This window comes from Bidens hawaiensis, unplaced genomic scaffold (genome assembly GCF_021521415.1).
Source record: "Bidens hawaiensis isolate Kalapana, Puna unplaced genomic scaffold, B.hawaiensis_p1.1 tig00004242_1, whole genome shotgun sequence".
Taxonomy (NCBI): Eukaryota; Viridiplantae; Streptophyta; class Magnoliopsida; order Asterales; family Asteraceae; genus Bidens; species Bidens hawaiensis.
This window is the reverse complement of record NW_027491253.1, coordinates 924741-946796: the sequence shown is the minus strand read 5'-3', so window position 1 is coordinate 946796 and position 22056 is coordinate 924741. Positions and strand designations below refer to the sequence as shown.

Genomic DNA, 22056 nt, shown 5'->3' with positions numbered 1-22056 from the left:
AATTATTATATATGCAATTGGAAGATGTGTAAAGTATGCACGTATGATAGGAAACATGGGAAGTAATGTATGGATGATTAACGAGACATGTATGGTTGTATGGTTAAATGAGACAGAGGGACCAGACCCTAATAATATATGAGATTGTGATAGAAGGGACCAGACCCTAATAATATCTGAGATTGCAATAGAAGGGACCAGACCCTAATAATATCTGAGATAGTGATGTTCGGTTTATTTGTACATATTTATTTGGGTTAACGTATTTGTTTTACTCGTTTATTTTAGGAACTTTGGTACTTCATACATATTTATTGTGTTTCAGGTCACAGGTACTTAACGCACTTAATTTGGACCTGTATGAGCATGGAATGAAGACCGGGGATGTCCAGCACGCTTACCAAAACAGTTAAACGAAGTTGCTGAGGAAAGAGGCCCATCGCGTAGCGCGATGGGCGTTGAAGGTGGGCATCGCGCTACGCGATGCCCTGTAATTTACACTTTGTTGACTTTTGGTCCATCGTGTAGCACGATGGACCAGGAGAGGAGGCCATCGCGCTACGCGATGGTCCCCAGAATCGTGAAATTAGGGTTTTATTATATAACACATTTGGACGACCCTAGACGCGATTCTTCACCTTCCAGGCGATTTCCGGAGCAGAAGAGCAAGTCCCGATCATCCCCAATCATCTCTAAGTGTCCTACATGGCCTACCAGATCATAACCGAGGCCCGAGAGATGCCGATGCGCGGCTAGTTTCTTCGAGTCATACCCGGGATGTAGAGTATTGTATCTTTCAGTTTTTCTCATGTATTTAGAACGAATTGATTGTAATGATCTTTGATTAATCTATGAGTATTGATGTCTAGTATTATTGTGCACTCAGTCGGTTTAGGTTTATTTCGATCAGAACGATTATTGTGCCAGTTGCTATGATAATTGCTTTTAGGATTGTTTTGACTAGTTGAATGTGATGAAGCATACGCTTTCCCTTAGTTGAGTCACACTGGCAGGGACCGTTTGATAACCAGTGCCGTGTGTTAGTAAGCGTTGATGCCTAAGGTTTATCTAGTTAGTCAATCGGTATTGATTAGTGATTTTTAATCTGTTAAGTTGCATGAGTTTGCTGTTAGGTTAATTACTTGGATTCCCGGGTGTGATTTGTCTTTGTTAATTGATAGAACACGTGATTACTTGCTTGCTTGTTACAACATATAAACCATTTGCTAGTGTGATCAGCACTTTAATTGAATTACTTCATAAGTTTAGAAATTGATTTCACTTCACACTGACCACATACTCCTGGTGGATACGATACCTGACTTACCCTAGCTGCTTAGGTTAATTAGGTTTTTGCATGACTCAAACGACGAGCATCAAAATGGCGCCGTTGCCGGGGAGTTAGTGCGCTTAGTGTTTGTGTGATTAATTGATTTCTTAGTTACTTTAGTTTAATTTAGTTTTTGTTTTTATTTTTAGTTTAGTTTTATTTTCCCATTTTACGCGGGGTGTGTTATTTGTACAGGTAACAGGTTTATGCACACCCGCCATTCAGGAAGAAATTCTCCACTGATTTACAAGCCAGAAATCAAACGGTTAGCTCGGCAGAACCAAGCTCAGATCAGACAACCAGATATGGAAGGTCAGAACCAAAACCAAAACCAAGACCCACCACCCGAAATTAACGTTTTCCAACCCGAATTGAATCCACCAAACAATGATCCACAACCACCAATAAACACCAATCAACAATCTCATAATTCAGCCCGACACTCCAGAAACCGAAACCATGAAAGACCCAAGCCATCAGCCCCGAACAATACCCCTCGTCACCAACAGACGATTATTCAAGAGTTTGACCATGTCAGTATTCGCACTGAAGATGAAGAAGAGGGAGATGATGAGGAATTTGGCCTGAGAAATGAAAATGCGGGTTTACCTATTGATGAGGTTGATGAGGTTGAGGAACCGGTTAGGGTGAGAGGTAACAGGTGGAGGAACAGGAATCTTGATCGAGGTGGTATAGGAAGATATCGGGAGGAACAGAGACAGCCGATTCAGGTTAATCGGGGCGGTTTTGAGGAACCAAGGGCCAGAAAGGAATTACAGGCCTCCGGTTCAGGGTGTTAACAGTCGGTTCAGACAGGCTATTTCAGATGGTGCATCACCGATTGTCCCTCAGGTGCGTGTTCAGGGACAGCCGACATTTAAATCCCGTCCGTCCTACATCAACATAGTTCCCCATTTTCATGGACTGGGATCAGAAGACCCGTATTCACACTTGTCAGATTTTTTAATGATTTGCGGGTCTATTGGTGATGGTACTTATGATCAAGATGAGGTCGGGTTGCGGTTGTTCCAGTTTTAATTAAAGGACAAAGCAAAATACTGGTTCAACTCGCTACCGATGCATAGTATTGAGAGCTGGACCGAGATACAGCAGGTTTTCCTTAACGAGTATTATTCGCAGTCGAAGACTAACGAAGCCCGGATGGAGATTCGACATTTTGCACAGTCACCGGGTGAGTTATTTCATGAGGCATTTATTCGTTATAAGGAGATGATCAGGAAATGCCCGCACCACCAGATTGAGTTGTGGGAGTTAGTGAAATGTTTCATTGACGGGTTGACTTACGAGGACCGAAAGTATTTGAAATCATCATATAATGGAATGTTATTGAACCAACCAGAAGAGGATGATTGGGATTTTCTTGAGTTTATGTGTGAGGATTCCAAGTCAGAAGCAGCAGTTGAACGAAGACGAAAAGTCGGGATCACCCGAACAATTAAATCAGCCTCGAGTGAGTCAGACAGAATTGCAGAGTTGGAACGGAAACTCGCGGGTTATCGGAAAAAGAAAAAGAAGGATGTTGTTAAAGTCGGGGTGAAATTCCCGGTTTGTTCAGATTGTGGTGGATTGGGGCATAAGGTTGAAAATTGCCCCGGGTTTGATGATGACGAGTATACCGATGAGGAGGAAGTCAGTTACGCGTACGGGGAGTCCAAGGGCCAAGGGTTCAATTCGAACACTTATCACCCGGGCCTAAGGAATCACCCGAATTTCAAATACGGGAACACGTCGAACAGGTCGAACCCGAACTTTCAGGGGTCCAGTCAGAACCAGCAGCAGAGCAGCTACCGTCAGGGTGGTTCGAACAGTCAGTATAACAGTCGGGAGTACAACAGAGATGGGTACCGGGGTAACAGTTCGTCGAGTAATCAGAATCAGGACCATCAGAAGGGTAGTTCAGGAAATTCAGACGAGTCAATTCATTCGAAACTCGATGCGTTGTTGAAGCTCGTGACTGATAATCAGAAGGAAACGCAGAGACAGTTCGAGTTGAGAGACAAGTCAGCAGAAGCGATGTCAAAGCAGATTGGTCAGTTCGCAGCAGACGTGGCGAGATTTCAGAAGAACGCGGGTCAGCTACAAGCGATACCACAGTAAACCCGCAACATGCCAGCTCAAGCTCAAAGAAGAGTAACAGTGTGCACAAAAACGCGGTAAGTCTTGTGCCTCATTTTGAAATTACTTGTGTTGAAGTTGAGTCACCACCGCAGTTTGTTGAGGCGGTGGTGAATGATGTTAATGATGAGAATGAATGTGTTGGTCAAAAGGAAACAATTTCTCAAAATGAATTGAAATCGAACTCTAATGAATCAACTTTTTGTGAAATTGCATTTGTGAAAAGTGTTTAAATGCCAAATTGACCAACACGGATGATGAAGAGGTGGAGGATAATACCACCTCAAGTAAACTCCAAGACCCGGGAGTGCCACTTTTATCAATTCAAATTGGAGATTTCAAAACTGATCGGGCACTTCTAGATCTTGGAGCATGTGTTAGTGTCATGCCCGGCAGTTTATATGATCAGTATGAGTTTGACCCGTTAGAGAGTGTAAACACCACCGTGGTGTTGGCGAATCAAACTCATACACACCCCCGGGGCATGGTCACTAATGTAATGGTTCAAGTGGACGATTTTAGCTACCCAGTTGACTTCCTGGTACTTGATTATGCTTAGGGTAATATTAAACAATCTGAAGTCATACTAGGCAGGCCGTTCCTTGCCACAGCACATGCGGTAATTGATTGTGCTGAGGGATTTTTGGGCATTAAGTGTGGGAACCGTGTTAAGCGGTTATTATTGTTTGAAATTGATACTAACCCTCTTGTTGATAAGTGCATACCATCGTGCACAAATCATACAAGAGAGGGATGTTTTGTAACTGACAGAAACGACCTGAAGGGTAGCAGTGAGAGGAAAGGAAGGATAGGAAAGAAATCGGTGAGTTCTATGGTGACCTCACCGGTTTATGAAGCTACTTGAAGCATTCGAGGCATTATCGAGCTGTAGACACGCAATTCAGCGCTGAATGGGAGGCAACCCAGGGTTTGTAAGAGTGTTCCATTTTATTTTCTTTTCGTTGAGTCGTTGTTTGAATTTGGTCTCGAGTTCTGTGCAGCATATCTCAAGTGTGGGGAGGCTTTTGATGCAGTGTGCGTCTTGGAGGTTCGGTAAGTAATTGGTTAATTTCACGGCTTTCCATGTAAGTATTGCAAATTCCGACTTCGGAAACATGTTCAGGGTGTTGTCGGGATGTCGAAAAGTGACTGGGTCAGAAAATGCCCGACCCCAAATCGGCAAAAACTTTCTGTTCACTGGGGACCATCGCACTACGCGATGACCCTAGACAGCTCACCATCGCGCTACGCGATGGTGGCCGGGACTTCCCAGACATTTGACGTCATCGCGTAGCGCGATGACGCCAAAACCAACCCCAACGCGCTACGCGATGAGGTCCAAACCTTAATTTGAATTAATTGGGTCGCGTAGCGCAACATGTGCTTACCTGACCCATCGCGCTACGCGATGGATCCACGGATCTCTAAAAATAATAAAAATAAAAAAAACGAAAAAAAAAATTATTTAAAATAAATAAGTAATAATAATATAATAATATTTATATATAACAGCCCTCCCACCTTGTTAGCTGTATTTGATCTGTATATTTGTATATTTGTTTGTGTTTCTTTTGGAACTTTGTGGGTGTGTTCACTATAAACCCTCACGAGACCTCACTCGTCCACCCGGGCTACCGGGGGGTTTAAAGGGCTTGTTGCATACGCTAAATGCAACCGTGATTCCTACGAAAGTGAATTAGGTCTTTTATTATTTTTAATTAATTAACAAAATTTTTTATGAAATTGACTAACTCGGCTTGGTAATGATTTTTATAATATAATAATAACATTAACTCTCGAAAGACCTAAGTCTTATACTTGTGAGTGGTTACTTATACATGTCTCGAGATTTGTGCAGATTTGGTTACACAGAATTGGTCAGTGGTGGAGACGTGTGTCACGAGTGTGTTGAGAGTTGTGGGCCGAGTTAGCATTGCATTATCATTATTATTAGGTGATTTCGGTTTCATAAACTATTTTGTAGTTGTATTTTTTATTTTTTTAGTTTAGTTGGTAGAAATGTAATTGTATATTTTGCTTTAGTTCATCACATTTGTTCCCCGAGTTTTTTAGTGGTCAAACTGTCAGTTCAACCCTGTCCCCCAAATGATTATTAATTGTTTTATTATTTTAACATTGAGGAGAATGTCAACCTTAAGTGTGGGGATGGGGGAAAATTGAAAATTTTTAGCCCAATAGTACCTCGAAGAGTATTCAGAAACTTAACTTGTTAACTGCCACTTATTGCTATTAATGCCAAGTTAGAGGTTTTTGGTCATGGTTGGTTTTTCAGCTTCTTGATAGTTTTCCCGACAAATGTTTTTAAAATGAGAAGTTGGAAAATGGAATCGTTTAGGCCGGGATAACGAGTCAAGGGGACGGGTATACATGTTTCATATCAGCAGCCCATATTTCCAAACATATTGTGAGATTAGCCCCTATACTTAATACACATATTATATAATAGTTATAAAACATGTCTTGTCATTTATTGAGGGAAACCGGTATGTTTTACAGAATTAGAACTTGCTTGTCACATGCTTTTCAAGATCTTAATACCACCACCTGTATGGAGATTAGGAGTTTAGAAAACCCATTCCGTACATATTTTCCTCACTAAATAAATTCCTTACCCGACATTATCCCCTAGGAGCCCGTTTGGACCTTATTCCTTTTTGTTTGTTAAATTGAACATTACACACCATTTCAGCCTTGGCCTTTATTTTATTTTTACCCGTGTGATGAAATCTAGTTCGTTATCGAGTTGTATATATATCGAGTTGTATATATATCGAGTTGTACTTAGTCAGACGAGTTGTAAAGTTGTTAAGTTCTGAGTTGTAATTATCAGTCATTTCAATTAGTATTGATGTAAAAAAAAATTGAAAAATCAGGAAAAAGACAAAAAGAAGTTATCAGTTAGTATTTCAGTTGTAAATAGCAGTTGATTATGTAGTTAGTTCGTTTATATTCGTGAGTCTGTATTTTGGTTTGTTTAACTGGGTTTCATCCACTTGAGTCACTAAATAAGCCTAATCCGCACCCAAACCTAAGCCTCAGCAAAACCCTAGTCCGAGTCTTTATGCAACCGGTGGTTAATGGGTGGAGATAAGACTGACTTGCAAGCATATTAAGTTGTAACTCATATTAGGTATATTGAGGGCAGAGACATATACTGGCACATCTTTTGCTAGTCCAGATATTGAACCGAGTGGAGTGTTGATAGTGTGAGGGGTATGAACATGTATGCCCTAACCGAAAACAAAGTACACTTGTCTGGACGATTCTATAGTTTTATGGTGGCATTAACTTTATTTGTGGGTTGTCAATCTAGAAAGTGTCAGTCTAGGAAACTGGGTATGACCTTAAACCTTGCTAGTATTAATGGTGATAATTTGTTGACCTATGATGGCGGTTCATGTTTACTTTAGAGTTTGCTTGAGGGCAAGAAAAAGATAAGTGTGGGGATGTGATGTTCGGTTTATTTGTACATATTTATTTGGGTTAACGTATTTGTTTTAGGAACTTTGGTACTTCATACATGTTTACTGTGTTTCAGGTCACAGGTACTTAACGCGCTTAATTTGGACCTGTATGAGCATGGAATGAAGACCCGGGATGTCCAGCACGCTTACCGAGGCAGTTAAACGAAGTTGCTGAGAAAAGAGGCCCATCGCGTAGCGCGATGGGTGTTGAAGGTGGGGCATCGCGCTACGCGATGCCTTGTAATTTAGACTGCGTTGACTTTTGGTCCATCACGTAGCACGATGGACCAGGAGAGGAGGCCATCGCGCTACGCGATGGTCCCCAGAATCGTGAAAGTTAGGGTTTTATTATATAACACATTTGGACGACCCTAGACGCGATTCTTCACCTTCCAGGCGATTTCCGGAGCAGAAGAGAAAGTCCCGATCATCCCAATCATCTCTAAGTGTCCTACATGGCCTACCAGATCATAACCGAGGCTCGAGAGATGCCGATGCGCGGCTAGTTTCTTCGAGTCATACCCGGGATGTAGAGTATTGTATCTTTCAGTTTTTCTCATGTATTTAGAACGAATTGATTGTAATGATCTTTGATTAATCTATGAGTATTGATGTCTAGTATTATTGTGCACTCAGTCGGTTTAGGTTTATTTCGATCAGAACGATTATTGTGCCAGTTGCTATGATAATTGCTTTTAGGATTGTTTTGACTAGTTGAATGTGATGAAGCATACGCTTTCCCTTAGTTGAGTCACACTGGCAGGGACCGTTTGATAACCAGTGCCGTGTGTTAGTAAGCGTTGATGCCTAAGGTTTATCTAGTTAGTCAATCGGTATTGATTAGTGATTGTTAATCTGTTAAGTTGCATGAGTTTGCTGTTAGGTTAATTACTTGGATTCCCCGGTGTGATTTGTCTTTGTTAATTGATTGAACACGTGATTACTTGCTTGCTTGTTACAACATATAAACCATTTGCTAGTGTGATCAGCACTTTAATTGAATTACTTCATAAGTTTAGAAATTGATTTCACTTCACACTGACCACATACTCCTGGTGGATACGATACCTGACTTACCCTAGCTGCTTAGGTTAATTAGGTTTTTGCATGACTCAAACAACGAGCATCAGATAGTAGGGACCAGACCCTCATAATATCTGAGATTAGAGGGACCAGACCCTATTAATATATGAGAGGAGGGATCAGACCCTAAAAATATATGAGATAGAAGGACCAGACCCTAATAATATCCGAGATAGTAAAAGTAGAGTAGTTTACGGTATACCTTAGGAAAGTAGGAAAGGAAGTGTGTAAATACGTATGTATGAACGTAAAGTATATATGAATGAGTATTAGCAAATAAAGTACGAAATACGTATCTCCGGACGCGTATAAGTATGGATGTGAACGTATTGTAAGTTAATTGATTAACTACAACTCACTCAGCGTAGCTGACTTTTAGTAGCACACAGGTGAGTAGGATGAGACAAGTTGCGTGAGGGGGACACGTGGCAAATAAAAGAAGACTGACATCGAATAAAAGAAGAGTCACGTGTTATTTATATTTAATGTTTAAGATTTATGTTATTTCTGTTCAAGACAGGATGTTTATGTTATGTAAGAATGAATGACTTTTATTTCCGCGAAATGTTTTAATTAACTCTGATTTTACGAATTATGTAAATGAGTAAATCCAACTAGCGAGAAAGTAAGGCACCCGGGTCGGGGGCCTTACATGTTTGGTTGCTCAAGGAAATGGAATCATCCATTACGCATGGAATCTCTTTCCATCAAAACTATTTCTTCCCACCCCCCTTCTTTTTTTTTTTCATTACATTCCTCCTTCACATTACTTTCTCAACAACATCACCACCTAACAACCACGACCACCATCGGCACCACCACCAACTTCGCCGACATCGCCGCCACCGCCACCACCATCGCCACCGCCACTACCATTTTCGTCGCTAGAGCTACCACCGTCGCCATTGTAGGGTTTTTTTTTTTTTTTTGGGTTAAAAAGTATTTTGAAATAGGAGTGTTTTTATTATTTCTATTTTATTTCTACAATTCTTTTGGATACCAAACAATAAAAATTAATAATTGATTTCATTTCTATAGATTAACCAAACAAGACAAAGAAATGATAATGATCAATTTCATTCCCTTGTCCATTCCATTTATTCTCCCATTCCATTTCCGCCTCATAATCGGAAATCAGGAAATACAAACAAAAAATAACAACAAACATTTATAAAAACAATATAATAATAACAGCAAAATTGGTTTTCATTGTTTTCATGTTAAAAATGATTTGTATTTGATCCTGAAACTATTAATATTAGATGAGATAATCATGTTCCTTGTAAATTGCTCTACAGCATGTTCTTTCGTACAAGAAAACTAAAAACAAATGAACTTAACTGAATACGAATTACGAATTAGGATTTTTCAATAGGGTTAGAACCTACTAGAATTCAAACCAAAGGACCTAATTATTCGAATTCAAATCATACGACATTTTAAATATATAAGTATACATTATTTTTTTTATCACTAATTTGTTTATTCAAGTCAACCGGAATTTCAACATAGTTTTATAATCTGAATCATTTTAAGAAGATGCAAAATTTGAATAACCTTAACACATTTTGTTATTAGGGGTGTTGGCAATCTTATTGGGGGCGGTTTTCCAGACTACCCGGCCTACTCGGCCAATCCGAGTTCACAACCTCCTAAACAACATAGAATTATACAATCAACATTTTAGTACTTGTTCGGATCATTAACCGGACAAAAGAATAGTGAAGGACACTTAATCATCCATTAAAATACGTCTATAGCTAAAACGTTATTTTTATGTGGTCCCAGTTATTTTATCTACGTTATAGGGAATGTGAGATTCTCTAACGAGATGTGAAATCAGAAGCAAGGAATAAGACTTTAGGGGAGCTACAAGTTATACCCCAACTTTCATTTGTGTTTATTTTATTTTCAGTTTTTTTTTCTTTTGCTGACATCTCACTCCATTTTTGTTCTTTCTTTCTTTATAGAACTCTCTATATTATTAAAGAAACAAAGTCACACTTTACGATCTGGTTTGAACCAAAAAAGCCAAAACCGAGCCGTTAGCCCGTTAGTAACTTAATGGTTCTGCTTTGGTTTCACAACTTGAACTTTAAAAGGGGGCAATTTCATTTAATAGTAATAAAGTTTTAAAAGTTTTTCAATTAAGTCATTCAACTTTAAAAGTTGTTCCAATTGAGTTACTCAACTTTTATATTTTATTAAATTAAATGTCTTAAAATGTTTTTTTAGCCTTTTTCTTTTTTGTTTCACATACGAAATCTTTTTATCTTTTTTTATATTGATGGCGACGTGGATTTTATTTTTTATTTTTAAATTTTAATATAATTAACGTTTTTTAAAATTTTTTAAATTTAACTACATATTGCAAATTCCGACCCTCACATCTTATCCTCTATTTCTTTCTTAACGCACAAAAAAATCGGTGAGACTCGATTTGAAGATTTAGTGACCCGATTTGAGGAAAATATGCATGAGTGACCTAATTTGAACACTTTTAAAACTTGGTTACCATTCTATGACACATTCCCGTTTATTAGTAAAAAATATGTATAACCCAGTTTCGGGTATTAGAAAAACCCGGTTCTGGTTTGGGGTATTTTTCAAGTATTTTTTGGGTAATTTCGGGTGTAGATCGAGTATTTGAAAAACCCAGTTTCTGGTATTGGAAAAACTCGGTTGCGGGTATGGAATAGGTTACGGTTTTTGGGTATTAGCAGGTGCAAATCGTGTCCAGTTCCAAATACGAGTTTTGGTATTGAAATGCATACCCTATCCGTACCCTACAAGTAGAATCCGGTACAGGTTCGAGTATTAAAATTCCGGGTATAAAAACCAGTTCCGAGTTTTTTTTTTTCAGGTCTGGGTTCAAGTTTTTTTTCACCTCTAGTGCCTATGCAAACCTAGTTCCGGCCCACCTAATGGTCAAATCAAACCACCGGTATTTCGGCCTTTTGGGCTCTTGATTAAAAAGAGGATAGGGGTAGCCGAATTTTTCTTGAAAAAATAGTCAGAGCTTTTATCAACATAATAACAATTATTAACAAGAATTAATAGAATAATAGCAATCATAAAACAATTACTAAAAAGGTATTTAGTAAAGGCTGACGTTAAATACAAAAGAAACATCCGTAATATATATAAACGAAACCCCTAAAATACTACGTGTCGTGATGTGGTCGCTCCCATCTTTTATGAAGCCACCAGATTGCTTAATTTTTAAATAGAGGTCTCTTATTGATTTAACCCAAATTCATGGGTATGGGTCTTACCAAAACCAGATAGCTCTTAAACGGGTTATAAATCTCATTAAATTAAAAATTAATCTTACCAATTATTTATGAAACATTTTCATCATCAAACTCTAAGTATATTATTAACTTTCTTACAATAAAGAAAATTAAAATCCAAAAAATAAATATTAAAAAATAAAAAATATAAAACAACCATTCTCTCAAGCCATCATATTGTTTTATTTGTAAATGAAGGCTTTTCACGCATTTAACCTGAATTCACGGGTAATGGTCTCACAAAACCCAGATAGCTTTTAAACGGATTATAACATCTCATTATATTAAAAATTAATCTAATCAAATATTTGATATGAAAATCCTATAAAATAGGGATATACAAAAAATTAATATCCTATTTTATTTAAAAAATATATATATTATTTATAATTAAGAAGCAATTTTATAATAAAGAAAATAAACGGGTAATGGGTATCACCAAACCCAGATAATTTTTAAACCGGATTTTAACATATCATTTATTTGTGAAACCATTTCATCATCAAATCTCAAGTATGTTAATTATTAATTATTAATGTAATCAAGTATATTAATTATTAAAATCCAATAAATAAAATCCAAGTAGATTAATTATTAATCTAATCAAGTATATTAATTATTAACTTTGTTACAATAAATAAAATTAAAATCCAAATATACATATATAAATATTAAAAACGAATAATGTAAAACAACCCCGTAATACGGGAGATAAAATCTAGTGGTATATATTTTTCATCATCATCAAATAAAGTACGTAATTATATTTCATTGATACAATAATATACTTTATTTTGAATACAGCTATGAGATCAGTACCATACAGAAACTGATAATAAAAAAAAGTACACCAAATAGCGTACCAATTATAACGGTAGATACACTTTGGCACCGGTATAATACTGAAATGGTATAGAAACCAAAAACTATAAAATTAATGCATGCACCATATTTTTTTTTTGGGTACTGGTACTCGGTAAAACATGTTGATCCGATACCAAAAAATACTTTATTTTGAGAGCAACTCGGTTTTTAATAAAATTTATGTTGATCAGATACCAAAAAATACAGTATGCACGTTGCGATAGAGATTGTATAATTTATATGGCTCGATTGCGAAGTACTGGTTCAAGTCAGAATGGTTCGGGTCATAACGAGTTCTAAGCAAAATGGGAGCATGTCAAAATGGATTCTAAGTAATATGAGTTCGGGTTACAAGTTCTAAGGAAAATAAATTTGGGTCAATAGACTAAAGATAGTACGCGCGCATCCCCACCCACCTGGTTAAAATGAGTCCCTTTAAATTACAAAAAAAAAAAAAAATCATCCACCCCAGTTCATCCATGTGTTAAAATGCGTCGACGCTTAAGAAAAAAAAAAGTATTCGCCTACCACACACCCGCATCCACCTCCCCACCCCATCCGACATCCTACTCCACCCGTAGGTTAAAATTAATCGCTTACCCACCCACTAGGTTAAAATGAGTTATTTTAGAAAAAGGAAAATACAAAAAATACAAATAAAACACCATCTACCCCACCCCCACCCCACTCTAGTTAAATGAGTCGTTTTAGAAAGAAAAAAATATATCCAGCCCGCCCCACCCTCGTGTTAAAATGGTTGTGAGTATGCTAATTTTTTTAGATTTTTTAAAGTTAAAAAGTTTTATAATAGTTATCTTTTGATCATTTGACTAATTTAGGTTAAAAAGTTTTATAATAGTTATCTTTTGATCATTTGACTAATTTAGGTATTCAATTTGACCTGTTAACTATTTTAAGTCGACCATTTAGACGCTTTGAATTGTTTAATGTGACCGATTTTGACACGTCGATTAACTTGACATGTCACAAATCAACATGTAGAACAACCCATTTTTACCACCGATATTTGTACCAATATTGAACTAAAAGAACCTAGACAAGTAACTTTTAATGACTATAATGAAACAAAAACATTCTTTTAGTGATCAATCAAAAGTAAGCATAACAAACCAAATAGAGTAAAAACAGCCCCCTTATGCCCCTATCATTTACAATGAACTGCGGTTTTCGTCCATATGGTTTGTCCAAATTTACAGTTTTAGTCCAATAGTTTTAAATTTGCGATTTTTGTCCCTGTGGTTCCATTTCACTTGCAATTAAACCCGAATTCACTAATCCCGTTAAGTCTGGTCGTTAAACCCGTCAACATGTCTTTCATGTGAGGGGCAGTTTTGTCCTTCTTCCAAAAATACACCCCCAACCCCTCACATGAGGGGGCTTGCGAATTAGGACTGAAGTTTATTTGGAGAAAAAAATGACAAAATTGTCCCTCACATGAAGGACACGCTGATGGGTTTAACGACCAGACTTAATGGCCGCGGTATTAGTGAATTCGGGTTTAACTGCAAGTGAAATGAAACCACAGAGACGAAAATAGCAAATTTGAAACTATATGTCTAAAAGAGCATATTTGGACAAACCATGGGAACGAAAACAACAGTTTACTCTAGTATTTATCATAGTTTGTTACTTGGTAAATGCAAAATAACTTGATTAATCCCAACAAAACACCCAATTGTCTAATTTTAAATAATATAATCACTTTAACACATTCAAACAGGAGTTGGTAAATTGAGGCTCCTGTCCTGTTCCATGAAAAGCGCTGTTAGTTTCAAACTAGGATAACTCCTAGTTGAATCTTTGAGTTATTTTTTGCAGAATATATGGACCAAAAAAGACGACAAATGGAAAACGTCAAATAGAGTCGATGATAAATATGTTGCTGTCGCTTTGGTAAACTATTCTATCCTGTATTGACCGGCGGGATTCTTTAATGCGTAAAATTTGCATCCGCAAAGGAGCCGATGAGTCTTTAGCTACCAGAACCGCGTTGGTGTGGCTTTGCCGGCCTCGGATGTGGCTCTTCGGCATGTGAACTAGAAGACTCATGTGGTTGATTAATTTTAATTATATGTATCCGGTTCATACGGTTATTCACTTATTCCCAATTACTAAAGGTTCCTGCAAGTCAGACATCACCCCATTTCGCTAGAAACCATATATACAAGGTGTATAATTGTATACGACTCGTGTGTATTTTTCGTACCTGACAACATACCAGAGTCAGAGTATGACCCTTTGCGAGTAGCATATTGGATCCGAGTAGTATAGGCTTATACAAGCAGTCGAGAATGGTTAGCGTAGGTCTACACGAGTAGTATAGGAAGCCTATATGACTCGTACGTTTTAAAATAAAAAAAATTATTCTGGAACTTAATAAGATTTTTATGTAGATATCTTTTATAATAGAACTAAAAACAAACAAAATATGAATCAAAAGTAATAACATTATTATATCTCACTAACATATGTTCAATATTAAATCTCATATAATCAACAAAAAGAAAACAACATGATGAATGACAAATCACTAAGTTTTCAACTTTTTTTTCACAATTTTGTTGTCACAGAAAACGTAATGGAGTATTAATGTTGATTAAAATATAAAAGTTGCTCATTATTCACTGACACTAGTATCTATGAGTCTTATATAAAAAAAGATAATTATAAAAATATAAAAAAGTTGTTGGTATTCTCTCGATTGTCTACTTAATTAAAAAAATAAATAAAAGTTAGAGGTCTATGCGAGTAGTATAGGCCTATATGAGTATCGTGTAGGCCTATACGAGTCGTATAGAGCTAGTCAGCACTACCGGACAAGATATGACACCTTCGAGTAGTATTAGGCCAAGGGCGTAGCTTGTATCCCCCCCCCCCCCCCCCCTCCAACACACACATTTTGGACTAAAAGTTTGAGCTAATCGACTTGTATAGGTGGGGCCTGATGTCTGAATAACCTATGCCTTAAAACATTTACTTGGACACAAAATGAGGAGATGAGCGGATCATTTTAGGATTATATTATTCTAAGAGCCTGCTTTTTCCCTTTGCTCTAGATTTACTATAACTTTGTTTTTCCTTTCACGTGGTATTATACCTAATCCACAATTAATTATTGATAAAACAGAAGTAGGACAAGATATACACATTAGGTTGTAGGCTGTAAATCTTAACTTTTTGTTCCCAAAGCCATGCAACTTTAAACCTATTATGCTTGGCTGATGATATTTATAAACTTTTAGTACCTGTTTAATTAATTTTCCCTAGAAGCCTTTCATCATATCCTACATCAGTTTTTTTAACTAACACCAGGAAATTCTAGAAAACGGCTGCCTGGTATGACAAAACTCGGTCTAGCAAAGGATGGTAAGTTCATCCTTATGCTATGTATTATGGAAAGGAAGACAGGCTCGAATCTAGTAGATAATTGAAGAAAGAAATCAAAATTTAGCTAAATCATCCGCTAGTACGTACATATCATATCTGATTAATTATTAGACAGATATATAAGATATCACTTCAAAAAGGCATTAGCTGCCCACATGGTTGTTTTTTTTAATGTTATAAAGGAATATTTAATGAAAACCACAAGAATGTTTAACTAATACGAAGTTAACCCAACACTACACAATAAATTACTAAATATCACCGATAATCGTATTTAAATAGCACCGGATCAGTTATGTACCTCATTCCCATACTAGCAGTCTGAATTCCTTGGGTTTTCTTGTGCCCGTTAACTTCTGCTGTTACATAATTTTACATGCTTTTGAAGTTTGCAAAAGTCTTGGTTTCTATAATAATATTGTGATCACACTTATCAGTTGTTTGCTTTTGGCAGTCAGTAAATATTGGTTTGAATGCTCTTTTGTCTGGATCAACTCCAGAGCATCAGTGATTACCAATTTACCATTCCCAAACAGGAGCCTAATTGCATACCCAGTCCTGCGAAATGATGAACACTCTCCTACTTCTCAAACTGGTATGCTCACTTATTTTTCTAAACTTTCAAACCTCCCTTTCCACAGATACATTAAGATGCAACCAAAGCTTTGACGATGGCTTCACTTTAATTTCCTCCAACCAGAGATTTGAATTCGGCTTTTTCAGTCCTAGTAATGGTTCTTCTGGAGATCGCTATCTGGGAATTTGGTATCACAATCTGCCTCTCACTGTGGTTTGGGTGGCCAACCAAAACTTCCCTATTCATGATTCATTTGGAAAGGTAGCTTTAAATGAAAATGGAGTTTTAATACTCTATAATCGCTCACTCGGTATCGTATGGTCGACCAATAACATACCCGTCGCAAGTGGTTTAACTCTGGTTCTGAAGCTATTAGATACAGGTAATCTTGTGATTAGAGATGATGGAAGAAACAAAACCATCTTCTGGGAAAGCTTTGATTTTCCAACTGATACACTTTTGCCGGATATAAAGTTGGGTTGGAAGTTGGATGTTGGATTGCAATGGATCATTAGGTCCTGGAACAGCAGCGATGATCCCTCGGAAGGTGAGTACTTGTTTAGCCTGGATCCACCAGAAGCGCCACAGTTGGTTTTACGAAGTGGTTCACGAAAATTGTTCAGATGGGGTCCGTTTGATGGGAGCTCATTTAGTGGCAGCACTGTGGCAGCAAATCCCTTGTTAAAAACTATGTTTGTTTACAACTCTGAAGAGGTCTACTTTAAATATGAGATCTTGGATGAATCAATTTTATCTAGACTTGTGATTTCACCTACGGGTTTAATTCAGTATTATACATGGAAAGTTAACATCAGCAAAGAATGGAATTTGTTGGTAACATTCAACAGTGATCCTTGTGATAACTATGCAAGTTGTGGGCATTATGGGATCTGTTATTCATTAAGTAGTTGCAAGTGTTTGAGTGGATTTACTCCTGATTCACCGCGAGATTGGGGTTTGTTTAGTTATTCAGGTGGATGTAGGAGGAAGCATGAACTGAACTGTGGCCATGGTGATGGATTTGTGAAATATGATGCACTGAAGTTGCCTGATAATCCGATTGTTTGGGGAGATTACACTAATCATGCATGTGAAGCCCAATGTTTGGAAAATTGTAGTTGTATGGCTTATGCTAATGTTGATGTTTACGGGAATGGCAGTAAATGTCTGGTTTGGATTGGTGATTTGGTTGATTTGAAGAACTTTCCGGATGGCGGGGATCAGCAGATTTTCATACGAATGGGGCACGCTGAATTACGTGTGTCATCTTTACTTTCTCTATTCACGTATAATTCTGGATTCTGCATTCATGCATTTTTCAAAGCTTTACATGTCATTTTAAAGTTTGGTTTATTGAATTTCTTAAGAGTCCATTGCTAATGCTAAGAGGAAACGCGTAACAGTAAAAGTCGTGAGTGTAATAAGCGTTATTGGCGTACTACTTATATCTGGTGGTGTCATATGGTACCTTGGTAGGATAGTGCGGTATAGAAGACATGACAAAATAGGGCGGAGCTCTAAAGGTACTATTACAATCCCATTAACATATATATAGACTATAATTCACTATATGATCACAATTGTTTTAGGGGATTCACTACAATTATACGTTTCATTTTTGCTTTCTTCAAAATAGTAAACGCTGAAAGCTCTTTAATTCAAGCAGATGATTTCAGTGTTCAATTTTCTTTTAAAAATAGACTTGCATCTGCTTATAGTGTAACTGTGTGACAGCTCATCAAAGTGGGAGTTTTCGATATGTTGAAGATGATCAAGACTCGGGATTTCAATTACCGCTGTACGATTTTGAAACAATTTTTCTTGCCTGTAACAACTTTTCAGAAAGGAACAAAATTGGACAAGGCGGTTTCGGTTCTGTATATAGGGTAATTCTTCACGAAGCACTTGTAATTTGTAAAGCTGTTGAATAAAAGAGGTTCAATGAGTGTCTTAACTCAAATTTAACCGGTTACTTTATAACAATTTAATCTTTATTCATCTATTTGATGAGCGGTAAATGACAATTTCAAACTCTAGCAAATCTAATGTAAGAGGGAGATTCATCGGAGCCCGATAAATATTGGAAGAACAAAAGTAACCACACTTTGACTCTTCTATATCTGACCACTCAACATATATAGTCCTTTTTGTTCTCTGGTTATTTGTGGTTCTTTGATTAACCTTCTCCTTCTATATTAATGGGTTCATGTTGTTCCTACAGAGTGCTACCATATAACGAATTGTGTTTTATTATATGAACACAAGAGCAAGTGGCTGCTAACTATCTTTGTTGGATCACTTTTTTATGATGCAGGGTGCATTATCGAATGGACAAGAGATAGCAGTTAAAAGGCTTGTAGAAAAGTCGATACAAGGTGTTGAAGAATTGAAGAATGAAATTATTTTGATCGCAAAGTTGCAGCATCGCAACCTTGTTAAGCTTTTGGGTTGCTGCATTGAAGGGGAAGAAACAATGCTAATCTACGAGTATTTGCCCAACAAAAGCTTAAACAACTTCATTTATGGTGCATACCTCTGCCTCCCCCAAAAATATGATGTTATGTTGATTTTGAATATTAATATTCCAATAAGTAGAATCATTTAGTGTCATGGACCAAGAAGAAGGCATCTTGTGTGATCTTGTGCAGCATACATTGGATGCTTCTATCGCGTGTCCTGTCATCATGTGCATAATAAATCAATCGCATTATTCGTTTATTAAATATTCAATTTTCATGATAATGACCTACATATTCTTTTTCTTAACTTGGTTCTTTGCACACACAGATAAACCTACACGAAGACAACTTACATGGATAAAGCGCTACCACATCATTAAGGGTATCGCAAGAGGTTTACTTTATCTTCATCAAGATTCAAGGTTGCGAATCATCCACAGAGATCTCAAAACTAGTAACATCTTACTAGATAGCGAACTGAATCCAAAAATTTCAGACTTTGGCATTGCTCGTATATTTGGAACAGATCAAATACAAGAAATGACAAAGAGAATTATAGGAACCTAGTAAGCTGTCTTTCTGATGATCAATTTCATTTGGCTCTATTTCACTTTACTAATATAGATGTTAATTAATAATCGTCTATTTAAATAATTTAATTTAGGGAGAATTACCAAGATAGACATTACTGCCCACCTTTTTGCTAACATAGGCAAGGACTTTTAGCCCTTAAAAAAATAGGCATATCCAAACCAACCAATAATGCAATGCCAAATAAGCTTAGCCCGGCTAAGGATGTTAAGACTTTAGCTGGAAAAAAAAACTTGAAAAGTACAACGGAGTCCACAAAAACAACCAATCAAATTAATATACGTGTAAAGCGTAGACTAAAATTTAGTCGACGGTTAAAAGCAGGGGCTAAATCTTGGCCTCCTTAGTCAATGCAGCTTATTAGGTGATGCCTGATTTTGGTATTTTATGTTTATTTTTAAAGGGATTAAAGTCAATGTCCATGTTAGCAAAAAGGTGAGTCAAAATGTTTATTTTCGTGATTTTCCCTTTAATCTATATCACCCTGGTGTAAAAATTGCAGCAAGACGATCTGGTGTTGTAATCTGGTTAACAAGGTTAACTCTTTTTCTGATCGGAACCAATTGCTGCCAGTTTTATGTTGTGTATTTCTTTCTATTAATGCAGCGGCTACATGTCTCCGGAATACGCAATGAATGGTCACTATTCTGTGAAATCAGATGTTTATAGCTTTGGTGTTATTGTGCTGGAAATTATAAGCGGCTACAAGAACTGGGCATTTCACCATCCTGATCATGATCTTAACCTCTTAGGACATGTAAGTTCTCTACACAACTAATCTATTTTCATTGACTATTCCATTATGAGTTGCTACTAAAGCTGGTTCAATACACCAAACTAAATCGAACGGTCCAACAATCGACCAAACCAGCCCAACCGGTTCATGGTATATACACGCAAACAACAAAAAGTTATTTACAATGCAAGAAGAGAAAAGTAACACATAAAAATTAATTGCAACCTTATTAATACATATTTGAATTATTGATTGTTACATAGTACAGTATATCCTTGTTAAAATGTTTGGATCCACTGATGATCATACAAATGTTGAGACATATGCATATGCTTTTTTTTTTTTTTTGAGTTTGCTAAGTGTTGCTAGAATGGTTGGCTCAGGCATGGATGCTTTGGATAAGAAGACAACCATTGGAGATACTCGACCCGGTTGTACAAGATCCGTCTTATGGTAATCAAATTATAAGATGTGTTCATGTTGCTCTTTTGTGTGTGCAACAATATCCGGAATTTAGGCCAAAAATGTCTACAGTATATGCCATGTTAAGTTATGAGAACATTGACCTACCCGAACCTAAGGAACCAGGATTTTGCAAGGAAAGTTATACAAAGAAGTTTGATACGTCAACTAGTGATTCAACAACAGCTAATGAAGTAACTATGACTACATTGGGTGGACGTTAACGTTATGCATGTGTATTTATCTTGGTGTGCACTTTTAACTTGTACCATAATCTAGCTCTGAAGTTCATATATATATGTTGCCTGCAACATTTTGGTGTTGTCATTTTATAATTATAGGACTTTCTACATAAGAAAAATATTTTTTTAAATGGCAACAACTTAATATTCTGGTGTCCCGGCCTAGGAGACTTGAACTCACAACGTAAGGAATTGGAAAAGATCTATTCAAACTTGGCATTGGCACAAAAATAAAACCACTTTTGCGTTACTCGATAAAAGTTAATTAGAAAAGCAAGTTAACTGTAATCAATCATATTTTATTTTGTAAACCTTCTTATAACTATTTAATATTGTTTTTATTCAACCGGTGTGATACACATTATTCTAACTAGAAAACTGGATGTTATCGCACTATCCTCTTATATATGAGTTAACAAAGTAAAAGTATAGGTAGTATCAAAATAAAATGATGAATTCCCAAGAAAACTACCAAGCTAGGACAGTACGTGTGAACTCGGGCATGAAGAGCAAGAAATAATAGGTTAGCTGAGTCTGAACACCAAGAACGTCTTTTGAGTTATGATAATCCATCGGTTTAAGAAAACCTGGTGCAAGTTTCGGGAAGTGCAACCATAGCATGTTAGACTTTAGCTGCCCTAAAACACTGGTTTGAAACTCGGAAAAAACTTAACGGCGTTAAGTGCATTTTAACAGAGGTCCATTTGGACAAAAATAGTTAAAAGATGGAACTGTTAGTAGTGAATTTTAAAATTAGAATTATTATTGGTCAATATACAAAAGTTAGGATTATTTATTTTCCAATTTGCCTAAAAAATAACGTATTTAAGCCTAAATTATTTTGTTAGTCTATACTTTATTCGATTGTTATGCCTTTGTGGTAAAACATTTGGGTTGACCTATATATTATATTATTACATATTACTTAAAATTTAAATAAAATAATAAAAATCTATAAGTTCAGTTCGGTCTTTTCAATTTTTAGTTATTTAAACGCAAAACTAAACCAAAAGTTCTGTCTTTTTTTAACTTAAAACTAAACCATAGGTTTTTGTTTCAGCTTGATTATATAGGATTGGCTTCTTGGTTTCGGATCGGTTTTTTCATTTCATGCACACCCTTACAGGCCATCATCGTGGATTTCTAATATTGTTCCTTGTGGGTAGCCTGAATTCCAGTGACCGGAATTTGGTGGCGCTCGAGAAAGATAATCGGGAATGTTTGAGAGAATGTTTATGGATGATGAATGCTAAGGTGGGCGGATGAATGCTAAGGTGGGCATTGGTTTAAGATTTTATCAAAACTTTTTTTTCTCTCTAAGATTTAGTCACAACTGTCACTTTCATCCAAATAGAAAAAAAAGAAGAAGACATAATTGTCGGTAGCTTAA

The 22056-nt window shown here is 36.7% G+C and overlaps 1 protein-coding gene across 1 annotated transcript; it reads left to right on the top strand.

Annotated features, from left to right (window-relative positions):
* Positions 1–16006: 16006 nt before the first annotated feature.
* On the top strand, positions 16007–20917 carry LOC143625796 (G-type lectin S-receptor-like serine/threonine-protein kinase At4g27290). The gene is made up of 7 exons (XM_077096040.1): positions 16007–17434; positions 17544–17699; positions 17911–18062; positions 18491–18701; positions 18964–19201; positions 19833–19983; positions 20346–20917. Exons 1-7 carry the CDS (start codon positions 16165–16167, stop codon positions 20646–20648), a joined length of 2481 nt encoding a protein of 826 aa, XP_076952155.1. The 5' UTR covers positions 16007–16164; the 3' UTR covers positions 20649–20917.
* Positions 20918–22056: the final 1139 nt, after the last annotated feature.